We start from the raw sequence: 17,907 nt of genomic DNA, 5'->3' as shown, positions 1-17,907 counted from the left end.
ATATTATATAATTATATAATAGTAAGTGATTTGGAAGGTATATATTTTATTTTAAAATAATGATTACTTTTTTCAATTTTGGAGTTTTTTTACCTTATATTTTTTGATTAGTAAAGTCATGATAGGGCATTATTCTATTTTTAAATTTTTTTCTAGTTTCTAGACATTTTCATATTATTTGAGAACTGGACCTAGATTATTGCAATAAAATTATGATTTCTTGCATTACATATTTTTATCACCAATATTTTACATTCAGATGTTTTATAAATAAATTTATAATAATTATTTAAAGTTAATTCCATGTTTTATTGGATTAACTATGCACCACAAATTCTTTAATGCCATAACTTCTTTCTTTAAAAAATTTTGAAGTATAGTTGATTTACAATATCATGTAAGTTTCAGGTGTACAGCACAGTGATTTAGTTTTTTATATATATATATTCTTTTCCTGATTCTTTTCCCTTATGGGTTATTACATAATATTGAGTGTAGTTCCCTATGCTATACAGTAGGTCCTTGTTGGTTATCTATTTTATACATAGTAGTGTGTATATGTTAATCCCAGCCTCCTGATTTACCCCTTCCCCTACCCGCCTTTTACCTTTGGTAACCATAAATTTGTTTTCTGTCTGCGAGTCTCTGTTGCTAAGTATCTCTCACTTATTTAGAAGATATTTGGGGGAATACTTTCATGATGACATAGAAATGCTATCTTTTCTAAAATCTTGGACATCCAAAAAATATATTTGTTTTCTTCTTACACGAACACATTAGCAGACTAAATATAAACTTCTTAAGTTGCAATCTTTTCCAATAAATCATGTAGTCCATGATCTCAAATTTTTGTTACATCATTCTCCAAGTTTTAAAACTGATTTTGATTTTTAAAACAGAAAAATATAAGTGATATTTCCTCAATACTTTAGGATTGTTTCTTCATCTTTATAACTAAAACAGTTTGCTAAGAAGCTTTTAAATATGGGTATATTTCCTTATTTTCTCCTAGATCACAGTGAGTCCATACAGTCTGCATATTCCATTCCTCCACTCTTCTGTACTCTGAAGCTTTGTTTAACTATGTCATTGATTGTATTTTCTATCTTATTTTTGAAACACCTATTATACATAAGTTGGATCTCTGTTCTCCACATCTTTTGATTGTTTTTAGTATTTCCATGTATTGGGAACAAACCCTTTTCTAATTATGCTCTCAACTTCAATGATTAATTTCACTCACTGTCAGTCCTTTTTGTTATAACCAATGTGGATTTTAATTTGCTATTGAAATTTTAGTTTCCAAGTTTATTTTATTTTTGCCATACATCCTCTTGTCACTTGATGCCTTTTCTTCATGTCACATGTTTCACCTCATCCTGCTATCTCAGCTAAAATGTCTTTGAACTATTTTTGCTTTCATCTCAGCCTGACCTCGACTCCTGACTTTCTGTTGATGTTTCTTCTCTATGTTTTGTTTGTTTATGAGTTGCAGTTTTCTGAAATTTTCTTTTTTGGCTCCTGTATATTGTCAGTGGGTATCTAGCACTGACTCTGAAAGCTGAATAGTTTAGCTTAATTTAATAAATGAAAAATTAAAAACAACTCATACTTTTAAACTTTTAAAGTTATTTTCTAAAAAGTTAAAATATTTGTAAAAAAAATTCAGACTTTGGGTTTCCTTGGTGGCACAGTGATTGGGAGTCCTCCTGCCAATGCGGGGGATGTGGTTTGAGCCCTGGTCTGCCCCACATGCTGCGGGGCAACTGAGGCTGTGTGCCATAACTACTGAGCCTGTGCTCTAGAGCCCATGAGCCACTACTGAGCCCGAGAGCCACAACTACTGAAGCCTGCATGCCTAGAGCCTGTGCTCTGCAAGAAAAGAAGCCACTGCAATGAGAACCCTGCACACCACAATGAAGAGTAGCCCCTGCTCTCCAAAACTAGAGAAAGCCCACACATAGCAATGAAGACCCAAAGCAACCAATAAAAAAAAATAAATAAAAATAATAAATTAAAAAAAAGAATCTATTAAAAAATTCAGACTTTAACAGTTACAAATCATTAGTTGAGATGATCTCATTCTGTGTGTGTGTGTGTGTGTGTGTGTGTCGGGGGCACAGGTGTGTGTTTCCCACTATCTCCATACTGATAGCTTGGTGGTTCTTGGGAAGATATACGACAATCTTACTCATGAAACAAATCATTTACAGAAGAGTAATTATCCTGAGTCTTCATGATGAAATTCTTCTTTCATTCCTTTGATGTGGTTTTTGAAGTTCTCATATTATTTATTTGTTCTCTTCTTCTGTCTTCTTAAAAGAAAACACATCTGTACAATCATGTCCAACAAGAGGTGATTGTTTATCCTTTGCTTCTATCCTGTGTGTTCAGATCAAACTTTGTTCTCTGCTCTAGGACTACAGAGGACTTTGACAGGTAATATTCACAACTCAAGATCCCAGGGCTCAGCAGCTTTGTCTAGCGCAGCTTTGTCTTATATAGGTGGAACATGATTCTTTGGCACTATACTGATAGGTCTGTAACAAGCAACTAACTCCCTGAATATACAGTAATTTTTCTTGCCCATCCCATCTTTCCTTCACAGAGCTTTACTGCAGGGTCTCAGGATGCTTTCTACTGGGAGAGCTACTTTTTTCTGCACATGTATAGAAAGAGCAGCACTGTAGTGGGGAGAACGTTAAAAAATTAGCATTTGTGTAGTTGAGTGACAGCTGGGGGTCAGCAGGTGGACTACTGATTTTATTGTTTCAACCAATATTTGTCTCAGTCCTCTTTTTTCAACCTTAGAATGAATTGGAATTAGTCCCATATTCCAGCATTAGCTATTTTCCAGTCTTTGTTTCCACTATTATTAAGAATTCCATCTTTTTGATGCTTTTCCTTCACAAGCATTTCTGAGAGGCCACTGCTGGCTGTTGACACATCACCATTTTGGACAAGAACTCAGCTATTACACAAGTTTTTCCAGGTATGACTTTAACAAAAAAGAAAACTCTCACGAACAATATGACAAATGGAAATGTAGGTTATACTGAAAAAGAGAATTGAAGCCATTATTTTTTTATGGAGTACAAATAACCATATTTTGATAATTTTCCCTCTTTTCTTTTTAATATATCAAGTACTGGCAAAAGTAGCCTGATAAAAATACTTCAAGGACCAGAATTCTTTTTTCCCCACATAAGGGTAATACCATCTACATTTCTCCAGGTCTCCTACTTACAGAAAATTCTATTATTTAACATTCATCAAATTGCTGCAGCACTGGGAATTTAGAAAGCTCATACAAGATATGTTCTCTGACTATATCTTTCCCAAGAGCATGCACACCCCCTGAAAAGACAAGCCTATAACAACGATTTTGCAGTCTACACTGAAGAATTAGTGGGCAGAGACTATATCAGAGGTTGCAAACTCATAAGCCTACAGAGGCCAGACAGATAGAATTACTGAGCAGATAAGATTCAGTGCCTGCTTATTAAACACATCTGAATAGTCTTCATTCTCAAAAATAATTATTTTCTCATTCGTGTTTTTATTCATAGCATGATTCTCTTGATATGCATTTTATTTTCCCAGTTCTGATAGAATTATGTGTTTAGAGAAATGTGTCTTAAATAAAAGAAAACAATACGGAAAGCATGATAACAAATGATAATATCAAAAGTCATTTGTAGCAAATCATTAGGGAGTGCTTGGAGATCTGAATTGCTACATGAGACATGGATTTAAGTATGGTTTAAACATGGCAAAAAACTGAAATTATATTGTGAACATTACTTTTTAAATAAAATATATTTAAAGGCCAGATTTGACCACAATATGGCCTCTGAAACAGTTTCTTTTGGTTAGATGTTGTTTTTTGTGCATTGCTTTGAGATTATTATCATTATAGTGTATTACTATTCTCCTGTGTTCCACTTGTAGTCCATGTCTAAGGTAGGACTTAGGCAACTAAATTCTAGAAGCTCTACGAGTAATTCTTATGTTCATCTGGGATTGAGAGTCACTGGTACAGGCAGCTGGTTAGGGTGGATGTGCTCCTTTCTAGCTTCCACCTAATCCCATCCCTCAAAAAAATGGTTTGCCTTCCAAGCATGACAGCAACAACACATGCTTGATTAGATTATTATTATTTCACTGTGTGGCTGGGCATAGCTGTGGCCGTGACCCCGTGACCCATGACCCACGGAGGCAGTTAAGAATGCTAAGAACGCTAAACCTCATCTATTGCCAGGCACCAACGCTGAGGCACGGCTATGTTAACAAAATGGGGATGATTCTGGTGAAGATAGAAAAGGGCCCCTGGCATAGCCCAAGAAAAAGATATAACAGAGGAAAAAAAGGCTGTAACAGGCCTGGGAGATGTAAACAATCTCTACCCCAGACTATTACATGATTTTGTGAAGCACAGAAAATTAACCAGGTATTTCCATCGCCTCAAAGCCCTTACATTCCTCCAGCATGCTTTGAGCTGATCACGTTCACCTAGTAGTCTTCTAATTACTAATTATATTTCATAAAAACTTAATTATTTGGCAAGGGCCTAAGGAATGAAAGCATTCTTGTTGCTGGGAAGGAATCTTCCCATAGTATAGATTTAACTGACTGGAGTTGGGGGTTATAAGTCAGTCCTCCATGAGCTTAGTTAATAGGACTCAGACATCAAAACGCTGACTGATTCCAAACCCAGTGACAAAATTCAGTTCTCTGGTTTGCCACGTTGAAGAACAAACCCTTGACTGCTCTGTGAGGCTCAATTTTGGGAAGTGGGTGGAGGTGTGGTAGCAGCACATTCTGGGGACAACACTCTGGCACCGATTTAAAATTTTCTAATTTTAAAACCAACTTGGAAAAACTGATTTTAAAACTGTATTTTGATAGCAACTTTTATCTGTGATCCAAAGTCCTCAGCATTTTTCTGATATTTTTTTCAAGATGTGAAAATTGAGTTGAAAAAATCTGTTGAGTTTCCATGGAAATGGTGCCAATTAATTTTTTTCCGTTTCTCAGGAAAATTCCTTGACTTAGCAATAATGTAACTTCCTGGCAATCCCTTGGCAATCTTCAACATAGGGCATCTGAAATGCCTATACTTTAGTGGGAAAATAGTTGGCTCTCATAATCCCTTTTCCTTGCAGCATATAGTGAAATAATTGAATAATTTCTTCAAACTTTAGAGAACCTATCCAGTCCCTTTAAAAAATCTTGACTCTGACAAACAATTCACAAAAGGGCCTTTTTTGTTGTCTATCAAATAAAGAGATTATCATTGGTGAAGCATGTATTATTGCTTTTCCTAATACACCATAAAATCCCAAGATATTTGAAGAGAAGTCATTAATTTAGGAATAAGCAGTTTTGATTGCCTAGTATGTCCCATGGTCTGGATGGTCATAAATATCTGAAAAGGTTTAGAGAAAAATGGTTGGACAGAGGAAGTCCATTAGGTACTTAATTCTTTAATTTCAAAACCTTCCCAATTATTCCTAATTATTTTTTTTTCTTATGCCAGAATCTGATTTCCTTGCAGACTGCAGTCATTAGGAAGGTTTTTTTCTCTAACATTTCATAAGATTTAATGTTCCTCTAGTCCTTGCAAACAGAACACTATTCTTTTCCATTCTGCCAAATCGCTGATGTCCACGGTGAAAGCAATCTAGGGAAACTGCTCTAAGGTGACTAATCAAAAATATCATCAATAATTGGATTGAAATATCTAGAAAGAGAAAAATTCACACAAAAATATGATTTAAACTTTCAGTATCCTAACCCCCAAGAATTAAAAATAATCTAGTCATCATTGATCTTGATGAAGCAAATTAAGTAATAAGATATGGACAGATATTAATTCAATACAATAGTCTATAATTTAGGTTCTTGTTTCCTTCTACCATTCTCTCCTCCCCTTTTATTCTGAGTACAGAAGGGGCTATTTTTTCTACACATATGGTGGAATACTAATAGGTTTCTTCTAAGCTTCAGAGACATTAGCAGCCTTTCCTTATATTGCACTCTGTGGGACAACCAGAGGGTGACAGATAAGGCATTCTGAGGATCCCTTCATTATACTTGCTACTTTTCACCTTCTTTCATCTCCTGTGGCCTTCTTCACATCATCCTTTTAATTCTAACAAAATTTAATTAAAATATAAGTGAAAAATTTGTTAAAAATGCTTAAGGGAAACTTTCTCCCTAAGAGCTCAAAGCATCCCCTCTCTTTATTCTTTCCTATCTGGAAGAATCCAGATAGGAATAATCATCTTCTCTACTTTAATTCTTCAATACCTGTTTGATCCTAATGATACAATGATCTCACATGGAGGTCTGCATTTATTTCTCGAGAGAGCTAAAGGCACAGTGGGAGGATAATAGTAGACTTAAAAAGATACATCTTTCCCTTCAAAATAAAAAATCACTAGAAATGAAAAAATGTCCAATAAGGAGAGTTTTTGCACACAAATTTATAGGCAGTATATACAAGTGACTTGTAGGAGACTGGAAGTTCAGGTTCAATATTGCTGCATTCAAACACCATGTACTTGGAAGAATGATCTAAGTACAACTTCGCTGCCTTGAGAAATGCCACTGTTACGGTGATGGGTGATGATCACTCATTTAAGGACACACCTTAGTTTGGAGGATGATCGGTGGCATCCCTGAAGCAAGTCCATTGAGCTTCTGAATTTAATAGGTTAGTGGGTGTTAGAAGTTGGTGCAATCAGTACCTCGCCATTTTCACAATGGCACACAAAGAGCCTATGGACGTGGTTAGTGGCTGCTGGTGAAATAACTTCCCGGTTTTATTTTAATGTCTCTCTCAATGATTTATGGGTAACAACTACAAGGTAATATTATTTTGGAGTGACATTATTTCAAAAGTGGGTTGAAGTTAAAAACATCTGCACATGCTCATTGATTATCAGAGTCATCCAGTGTTACCTCCACCTCTGCCAACTTTTATGTTCTTCATTTTTGAACTTTAACCAAAGACTTATTATCAGAAAAAAAATCATAATAAATAATGTGCTAGAGTCCCTCTTTTCAATAGGAATCAAGTGTATCAGGGAAGGCTGGAGGCACCTGCCTCATTATGGAGTGAGAGGAAAATATTTCTCCTGTGTGAGATGCCTCTGTAGCTACAGTGTTCAGCTCTTTTCTGCATGACAAATAATTGTTCAGAAAAAATGTTGGGTCCAGTGCCTGAGACAAGAGAATAGTGAGAAAGGGTACGATCTTTGATTGGAGGTCAATGCAGAGCACAGAAAACCCATGCTGGTCCCCTTCGTTGGGGCATCAGTCATCTGCCCCTCCTACCAAGTTACATTCCAGAGGCTTCTCTCTAAAGGTCTCTGAGGCATGTTAGAGAATTTGTCTTACTTGACCCTCCTAGAGCCCTGATAACAAACAATATCATCAACATCACCACAAACATCCTAATAAGGCCTTTGTTAATTTCTTGCCTTTGTTAATTAAAATAATCTGCCTTCATTAATTGAAATAATTTTCTTGCATTAATCTTATTATGGAAAAACTATATTCGGGTAAGACACTGACTTAAGAGTAAAATTAACCAAGTGCACAATTATTACTTCTATCTCAGGAGACTTTATCCAGTATTCATAAGACATCTTTAACTTTTACTTAGAGATTATTAAATAAACTGAAATTCATGTCAGTACCTTGTTTCTTAGGACCATGGAATCTGTCACCATCAGATTGCCTTCCGGCAGCCTTTTGTTGAAACACTGTAAAAAACAGAACGCATATTTATTGAACATAAACATAAGAAAGAACATACTGTAGAAGACTCTAGGAAACTAGAATGCAATACTTCATTTTCCTTAGTAACAATTCCTGAATTGTATTATTTTCTGGGTAGGAGGATTATTAAATTTACAATTTTCTCATTTGTGCAGCTTATCAGTCATTTCAAAAAGCATTTTCTTTGCTCAGAGAGTATAATGCTGATGGAACGCTTCATTAAACTGTTTGAATCAAGATATGATTCCATTTTGATATCAGGTAGAGATAAAAGCTGCATTTTGTTAAAAGTGATAAATGCTAAAATCACATGAAAAATTCCATTTGCACAGAAACTACTCATGCTGACTTTTGGTGATAAGCAAGGATAATGACTGTTTCTTCTTAAACAGATGAAAAGACTGCTGTATTTCACAGATGTAATAATAAAAAAGACACTTTATTCTTGCATCATCTAGCTAGACCTCAGACCTATTAAAGCAGCTTATTTGAATTACTTCATTATCTGAAAAGTGCTTTGTTCTCATTTATTATTTCTCACACGGAATTCTGTGAGACAAGTCAGCATTACTCACCCCATTTTGCAGATGAAAGATAAAATTGATTGTTTAATATTTATTGAGCACCCACAAAGTTCCATATACCTTCTGGCATTTGTTAATGAAAAAGTCTATAGCCTTCAGAGTTTGACTTCAGAAATTGAACATCACAGAATTCCATTTATTTTTTATGGGTAGTCTAAATTACAGGATTTGGGAACTGGAAAAGGTCTTGGAGGTTTAGTCTAATGTCATAAGTTTATAGATGAGGGAGGTGGAAGTAACTAACATGTAAAAGGGCTACGTAATTTTGCAATGATCCCAGAACTGTTGTTAGTGGAGATGTGAATTGGACCCTCAAGCCTTGCACTTTAAACTATTGCTTGGTTCTTCACAGCACTGCTGCTCTTCTCTTCCATAACTGAGGACTTATTATACAACACAGGGAATACAGCCAATATTTCATAATATCTATAAATGGAGTCCAACTTAAAAACTGTGAATCACTATATTGTACGCTTGTAGCTTACAGAATATTGCATGTATATATCAACTACACTTCAATAGAAAAAATTACAAATCACATAAGGAAACAAACACAGCTAGCAAAGCACCATACCAAGAACTAGATGTAATAAAACAACCTGAAAGAAATTGTAAAATAAGTATGTTCTATTAAAAGAAAAAAAATAAAGAAGGAGCTATAGGGAGGGGCATTTCCAACATGCTTGTGTCTCCTGTTCCTCTTAGCAGCTCCCCAGGATTTCCTGGGACAATCCGGCCAAGGCACATACGAGTGGGAGTGCTCCAGCTGGATGGTGCTTCACGACTCTGCCTGGGAGATGCATCCCAGCAGTTATTTTGGATCTCTGTCTTTGGTTTTAGTATTCTTTAAACCAATCTAATATCAAGGTCATATCTGTGGTGAATCCAGATAGCATTTTTTTCAAATTTAAGAAAGTTCCCTAAGCCATATCAAGTCAATAATTATTCATTAAGCATATATGCTTTGCTAGCTGTTGTCAAGAAAAAGGGTACTCTGCTCTACTGTCCTCCTTCAAACAGGAGAAGCGAATATACTTTCAAAGTATGATGTGTTTAAGAGAAATTATACACATGAAATAACATTTTTGGTTGAGAATCAATTTTCTGCTTCAACTTAGTATTTGGAAAACATGCTAAATATAACTTACTGGCAAGTTCTGGGTTTGTGGCATACATTTTTCTCAAATAAAATATACTGATGGATATATGGTGTGTGAATATGTTTTAGGATAGTAAAAGCAGTTTTACAAGTGTGCTCAATTCTTTTTCATCGGCCAGTTCTGAAAGTCTTGAAAAAATAAAACACTTTTGAAATTTTAATAACATGCAGACACTCTGTGCTTTTTCGCCAGTATTGTTGAGAGTCACTGAGACTGTCTCAGACAAAAAAGCTGTAATCTGGCATCATTAATATGGGAAATAATCTGAATCCAAAGATAAATTCTTCCAGTAAAAAGTACATTAATTTATAAGTTTTAAGAACTCTGATGAATTCTGAAGCTATGGAGTACTGGGAAATAGAATTTTTTTCCAGATTTTTGGCATTCATTTGTTAAAGATCACTTTACATCTTATGTTTTATTGAAATGTGTTTGTTGACAACAAATGTCCAGAGTTTGTGAAATACAGTAAATGTTAAACAGGTAAACATGCTCAGTTTCTAGATTAAGAAGTGACAGCAACATATTTATTTATTGTTGTCATTTCAGCAGCATTTGTAGCTGGAACAGCCTGGGATGGGGTGGAGGATTGGGGTGGGAGAGTAGGATGCTCTGAGTAGGGTGATGATAAAACTGTTGATAACAGAACCCTTTAAGAGCAGGATGGGCACTAAATCATGCCCCATGGTACAAAATCCTCTCCACTTGTATAACCTCCCTTGAAATTCCCTCATAACTCACCTCCAGCTCCACCCACTACAACTGTTTCCTTCTTTCCACATATAGACAAGCCTCATTTCCTTACATTAACTCACTTAGCAATTAGCATATTGCCAAACACACTGTTTCTCATTGCGTGAAAGTTAGGAGGTGTTTTTGAATATGAGTTAATCTTGGGAAGACACCTATATAACTTGTTTCTTGAAGAAAGAGATAGCCCATCCAAATGATCACTGATGCAAACATGCATACCAAGGACACACGCTCTATTAGCCTTAGGAAAAGAATACATAGATATAAAATTCCAGAATTTGTTAATCTTTCTTTTTACAGTAAATATTAGCTGAAATATTTAAATTGCTTCTACGAGCGAAATCTTTGCTCTGGAAAGTTTTATACATTTTATGTTTACCATCTCACCCTCACAAAGTTTATAAGAGAGAACTATAAAATCCATGACATAGGGAGAACCAAGCATTGGGTATGTATCATTCAGATTTATATATGAAAGTGTGTATTTTTATACAACAGGATTTTGGTTCTAAACATATAGCAGCTGAAGAAAAAATCTATATACCAGAACGCTAATCTACTTGGCACAGTGGAAGGGGTATAGTTTTGTCTCAATATTATCAACATGTATGAATGACATGGGAAGATGGCTTTCTCTTTCTTTCTTCTTTTTTATTTTCTTTGCCAATAAAGTTAAGACTTAGATGAGATGATCTCTAGCATCTTACTCAGTTCTGACATTCTAAGATGCTACCAATTCTTTTTTCCCAAGTCATTCCAGGCCAAATGGTTCCTGGATACAGTCTCAAATGAACATGAATTTAAATTGAATGCTACCTTTGAGGAAGAGATTCTTTTCACTGGGGGCTTAGACTAATAGAAAACTAGCAAGTTAAATCACAGACCAGTAATATATGGAGACAGTCCTGTCCCTATGTGTTTGAATTCTTGGTGAATATTATTTTTGACTGAACTTTATTGCATCAACGTTCAAATGATGCTACCAAGGCAATTATGACATAATGTCAATTCTGATGACTCTGCCCTAGTGAAACCTTAGCTTTCTCTTCCTACCTAAAACTGGAATTTGAGGAGAAAGAATAATGAATGCATTATTAGTAGCTGTCACTACCTTTAAACATTAAAAAAAAGCCCATAAAGAAAGAAAAACAATTTTTGAGGTTCAAAATAATCTCACACAATGCAAATGTCCCAAATACCACCCCCATTTATTTTAAATATTGGTGGAATGACTTCTGTAAAATTTTCTCTAGAATAGAAATGACATTGAATGGAAAAAATTAGCATAGTATTAAATATTCAAAATGTTAAGCAAAGCAGAACTATCAGAAGAGCAGAGGAGGAGGAGAAGGTGAAATATAACAAATTCACTTGCACTATTTGTCTTTCCAGGTTGCTTCTGCAAGAACTTTCTTCATGTCAACCTCATTAGTGGCCTATTTCAAGCAAACAGATTCTTCTAGGGCTGCGCTTCTTTGAAAATCTGATAAAGCTTATTGGGAATTATTTTATAAGTGGCTAAGGTAATGGAAAGTCTGTGTAATATGTAGCCAAATGCATTCATAAAGATAGGAATCATAAACCACAAAGCCCTTGATGTGCCATGCCCATTAGAAGTGTGAAGTGAAATGTTGTTTAGAGCTGTATACCTGTCATGATGATAATTCTTGAAACTAGGGATTTAACATAATATGAAATACACAGATCTGTATTGTGCCCCAGGTCCTCAGGATAGGTAGCAGCAGTATGTTTGTTAATCATTCATTAAACTTTCATTAGATTGCTAACTCTGTAGCTAAGTGCTGTGCTAGGTCCTAAGGATGCAAAGTTAAATAAGACCCAGTTAGTTTCCACACTGTGTTCCAACTTTGTGTATTATTTTAAGCAAAGGTCAAATGTGTCATTAGTGCCTACTCATGAGAGAGGATAGAGCAGGAAGGAGAAGGGTCATAACGCAACCTCTGCACCCTTACTCTCCCTACCTTGTTCCCCCAATTTGCACCCTGTGAGTGCTAAGTACAAAAAGGCAAAGTGAGGTAAAGGAAAGCAATGTAAACAACCCCTTTGTCTAGCCAGCAAAGGCAGGGAACAGAACGTTCTAACTCTGCGAGTCATCATACTGACAAATCAAATCATAGCTCAGAGAAGGGATGTAGCCTTTTTGCAAATGGATCAAGATGGACTGAGCACTCCAGTCAGCTTAAAAGCACCATTTCATCCTGTTAGCAATAGTTATGGGCTGCCAATTTCAACAAATTTATCAAACACAGGTCACCACATTTGAATAGGCATGCTAGGGGTGGCATGGCCACAAACAGAAATAGCCTCATCAGCCACATAATATCAAGGTCTTTCACCTGAAAGTGGTTTACTGACTGGCAGACACATAGTCAGGAGTTGCAGTTTTTTTGGGGGGTCGGGGGGAAGAATCCACGAATCCAGCACACATGAGGTCATGATTGTAGCTACAGCCTACTCAGCAGATTGGTGGCGATGGGAAGTTGGAAAGTACATATCTGCATGAAGAAAAATAGCATAGCAATTCTAATTCGGTGGAAATATCGATGAATGCTTTGGTTTCCTAGGCAGAAAACATTGATTTTCTTTCCAGTTTGTAATGGAAACTTTAAGTCTGATAGAAGTACTCCTATAAAAATCGTCTCCCAAACCAGGAAATCTCACTATAAATTACTTTTTCTACTTCTAAGGAACTTAATTTTTATTAGAGTAGAATATAAACTGTTTTTATTTGTGTATTTATCCTTTTTAATGCAAATAAGAATGTTTCCATTCTTGAAATACTTCTTATCCAGGAAGTTGAGACATTCAGAGAAAGAGAGTAGTTGGAATTCTGTGTAATTAGAGCTTGAGGCCATTGTAATGAGTTTATTGGGAAAGTCTCTTCTCCATCACTAGGCAGGCAGGTCTTTCTTCCTCTTGCTACCAGGCAGGCAACATGTACTGAACACCTACTACTTTCAGAGCACTGGACCACGGGTTTATTTCCTCCCATATGATTTGTGTGTGCTCACTGCTTGACTTTACTTCTTGAACATTTGCTTTCAATAAAAAGTGATATTACTGTAGACATTACTCCAGTAACATCCCTAGTAATCTTCCTTTTGTTTCAAAGAGAAGTGGTTGTTAGGAAGTCACTGCAATACTCTAGAAGCTGTGATGAGTTCACCTTTTGGTTCATGCTTAGTGATTTACCAAAATTAATTTCTCTGGCCTCTTTTTTCTTTTTCTTCTCTCGTATCAGGAAATATTGCTGTCCTAAGAAGTAATCAGTAGGATCTGGTCACGTTCACTTTGAACAAAAATTGAATACTAGTTCTCCTAAAAAGACTCAAACTACAAAAATGCAGGTTGAAAATTTCAAAAGGACAGGGCTGTTTATTTGAGATTTTCTTGTTTCTTGAGGTAGACCTGTATTGCTATAAACTCCCCTCTTAGGACTGCTTTTGCTGCATCCCATAGATTTTGCAAAGTTTTATTTTTATTTTCATTTCATTTATTTTCTGACTTCCTCTTTGATTTCTTCATTGACCCATTGGTTTTTTTTAGTGGCATGTTGCTTAGTCTCCACGTTTGTATTTTTCCGTTTCTCTCCGTAATTGATTTCTAGTTTCATACCACTGTGGGTGGAAAAAATGCTTGATATAATTTCTATCCTCTTAAATTTGTTGAGACATGTTTTGTGACCTAGCATAGATGCCAATAGTACTGTCTTAGCCATGACAATCAAAATGTCTCTAAACATTGCCAAATGTCTCCAAATGTTTCCTGAGAGGCAAATCACTACCAGTTAAGAACTACTACTCTAGGCCAATTGGGCTTCTTCCTAAAAGACAGATTCAACAGTGCATTGTTATGCTCTTGGAGCACTGCATGTTAAGGGGAAAAAGACCAGAATTCCCAGATCTATGTGACCTCTCCTTTGCAGAGCTATACCAGTACCCTATCAGGAAAAGAAGGGAGGCAGAGAATCACATGGTAAGACAGAGAGATTGGGGTTACAAATAGATGATAAATATATCCCTCTATCCTGAGACCACCTGTGATATATATACAAAGTCCTAAAGCTAATGGTTTGGACAAGGTCACTGGGTGGAGAGTAGAACCCAAGGCACTTGATCTAAGGCTTACTTTAATCCATTTGACCATAGATCTTCACTAATGAGGATAGAGGGTAATCCATTCTGCCCCACCTTTACAATGATATGGATTAATTTTCCTAAGAGATTCTACAAGGCTTTTTTTTTTTTCTGTTTGCATTGCCATTGCATTGTATGTGATCAATTTCAAGTACAAGTGAATTGCAAGTGGAAAATTTCTGAGAGCAGCTGAGGTGTACTTGACATTTTGGGGTCCCAGTAGCTGAGTAGCACTCAAAAAGGTCATATACAACTTTGTTGCACTGTAAAATGCCAAGGGCAACTCAGTAGCAATTGAAAATTAAAGGGGAAATTATATTCTACCCAAAATCAGCAACATGGACTCTGAAGAAGGATCTTGGTTTCATTGTGGGAGGAGGAAATGGGAAATTGTCCTTTGATGTTGAAAAATTTTCCCCAATAGGCAGTCATCTCTTTCCATGATTTACAGATATAGTTTTACTACCAATCTATCTATACTATGAAAAGTGCTCATTTTCTTTCCCTGATTTGTCTTAAATCAAGAATTTTGTCACTGAGAAGGACTGTAAATCCATGTTAATTCCTCTATATTCTTGAAGCTTAATGAACCTGATCCTTTCCAATTTTATAGGGAGAAAAAGATGGAGAGAATACGATTTTTAAAAGCAGGCAGACTTCAAAAACTTTTCATTTAAGAGAAATGAGTTATTCTTTTTGTGGTTGTTAACATAAAATTAGGTTTAGTATAACAAGAATGGAATTAAAAAACCAGAAACATATCTCTTCATAAAATGAAGCACAGATTCAATTCTGCATTAGTAAGTCACATTTCTGGGGATAGGAGATGGTGGTGATGGTGGAAATAGAGCTTCTCTCTGATATTATGCTGTGTGAAAGCAGTTAGAATGTTTAGCTATAAATGAATATCCTAGAACTTTGTCCCATTACATATGGGATCCCCTCTTCAAATGGTTTAAAACAGGGGAAATACAGGAATTAGTAGATTGATATACTCTTCTGACCACCCTGTGTAGTGTTGGTTAAGTCTCTTATTCTATCCACATTGATGTGGTTCTTGTCACTTTTATCATTTATTCATCCTTGTACTCATTCAATTAATATTCATCAAACATTCATGGTTTCTGCTATGAATTTAGCACTGAGCTTGGCACCAAAGATACAAAAACAGATGAGGTTTTGAAGGGCAAAAACAAATAAAACTGGTCTCTTCTTTTATGGATCTTATGGGTTAGAAGGAGGAAATAAATATTAACAAATGATGCAGAAATAAACATATCAAGAAAGAAAATATGTCCTACCATGTGTATACAAACGTGGTAGCCAGATTGAGCTGGGTCCAAATTGCACATCTTCCCCTTCCTAGTTTTATCATCATGGACAAGACACTGAAACTCACTGAACATCAATTTCTGTATCTCTATTTTTAAAATATTTTATTTAATTTATTTTATACCCTGCTTTTTAGCAGAAGTGTCATTTTTTTTTTTCTTGGCTATGCCGTGTGGCTTGTGCGGTCTTAGTTCCCCAACCAGGGATGGAACCAGGGCCCTCAGCTGTGAAAGCATGGAGTCCTAACCCCTGGACCGCTAGGGAATTCCCTCTGTGTCTCTAAAATGAACCTATTAATGCCAGCTATGCAGGATTATTGCATGAATTTGAAATTATCATGAAAGTTGCCTAACAATTATTATCATATGCAGTAAACTAAGCCAACTTGTTCCTTTAGAGGGAAGGATGTCCTGCTCCCCAGTTCCATCTGTAATGTTTCCTTAACTTCTAACTCCCCAGAATCCAGGAAGCACACATTTTTCTAGAATTTAAAGTTAATCAAAGTCATTGTCTGCCCAGAAACTGAGGAAGGACAAAGTAGAATTGCTTTTAATTTTACCTATTGAGTGTACACCACATACCAAGTATTGTGTTAAGTAGTTGTTAATTTTATCTCATTTAAATATTAAAACAATTCTTAAAATAGATATTATTTCTATTCCCAACTTACAATGAGGAATTTGAATCTCAGATATATGAAGTTATTTGCTTAGGTAATAGCAGCTGAATCTGAATCCTCCCTGCAAAGCAGTGTTGGGAAAATTCACCTTTCCTCCTGGGCCTTTCTTTCTTGTGTGTCTCCTCTGCTTTCACATCACTCTCACACTTCATTTCAGACACTTCTGGTCACCAAATGTGTGGGGATTTCCCCCCACCAAGCAGTCCTACAACACCATTCACATATCCTACAATTGAACTCAATTTAGTTCAATTCTGAGACTGGCTACCTGGAGATAGTGTCAGACCCTACAGACTAAGAGTTCAGTCCGACAAGCCTGCTTCCACTCTACTTCAGATGCCAGTCCCAAGTGGTAGATTCCCAGATCCACAACTTCTGTCTGATTTAGTTACAAATTGGAGATTCTCACAATCCCCTCCTCAGATTTGATTAATTTGCTAGAGCAGCTCATAGAACTCAGGGAAATGCTTATTTATGTTTCCCAGTTTGTTAAAGAATATGATAAAGGATACAGATGAATAGCCAGATAAAGAGATGTACAAGGCAAGGTCTGGGAGTCCCTAGTTCCTATGTGGACATGTTTGCCAACCTGGAAGCTCCTAGAAACCCCTAATATCAGGATTTTATGAAGGCTTCCTCACATAGGCACGATTGATCATTAACTCCATTTTAGCCCTTCTCCCTTCTCTAGAGAATGGCGTTGGGGCTAAAAATTCCAAACTTTTAATCACTGCTTGGACTTCCCATACTAGCCCTTATCCAGGAGCCAACCAGGAGTCCACTCAGAGTCACCTCATTAGAACAAAAACACTCCTACCATCAGGAAATTACAAGGGTTTCAGGATCTCTGTGTCAGGAACTGAGGGTAGAAGCATATATATATATATATATACAAAGAATATATATATCCTATTAGCTCACAAAATCCAACATGATTTTCCTATCTCTCTCTGGTTTATTTGCCTAATCACTTTGCTATAACTTGAGTTTCTGAAATAGTAATTTGGGATTCTGCATCCTGCATTCTTCTTCCATCCTCTACTCCACATCCTTCTAATCTGGCTACTTTAACACAACCTGGATGTGTCAACATTCTGCTACCACTTCTGTGCTCTGGCAAGAACTGGGGCAAATTAATGTTCTTCTAATTGAATGGATGGCTTTCTGGGAAATGGTGGATATTTTATTTAATAGATTTGCCTGAGCTAGTAAAGTAAAAAGGAAGTCTTGATGAAAGATATTTACCCTGTGAAATGCAAAGAACATCAAAAAAGAATTGACTGATGAGGTAATGTTTTCCTCATGTGAGAACAGAACGCTCAACAATCAATAGCATAAAAGGAAAGAGGCATGCGAATATATCCCAGTGAGAGAGGAAAGGAAGAAGTAACGGAATGGGACTTTGATGACCTCATTTACAGCTCAGTTTTTGCTACTGATCTGAAATACAGGGA

General features: G+C 36.1%; 1 protein-coding gene across 5 annotated transcripts in view; it reads right to left on the bottom strand.

Annotated features, from left to right (window-relative positions):
* Window positions 1–17,907, bottom strand: part of BANK1 (B cell scaffold protein with ankyrin repeats 1) — a 316,505-nt gene that overhangs the window by 23,852 nt on the left and 274,746 nt on the right. For all 5 annotated transcript variants that reach the window (XM_057727798.1, XM_057727799.1, XM_057727800.1 and 2 more), the window contains one exon: window positions 7,707–7,772. In XM_057727798.1, the coding sequence (XP_057583781.1) occupies window positions 7,707–7,772 (66 nt within the window). The remainder of the gene's footprint in view (window positions 1–7,706; window positions 7,773–17,907) is intronic.

This window comes from Hippopotamus amphibius, chromosome 3 (assembly GCF_030028045.1).
Source record: "Hippopotamus amphibius kiboko isolate mHipAmp2 chromosome 3, mHipAmp2.hap2, whole genome shotgun sequence".
NCBI lineage: Eukaryota > Metazoa > Chordata > Mammalia > Artiodactyla > Hippopotamidae > Hippopotamus > Hippopotamus amphibius.
Note: the sequence above shows the minus strand (reverse complement) of the source record. Positions and strands in the feature narration are given on the sequence as shown.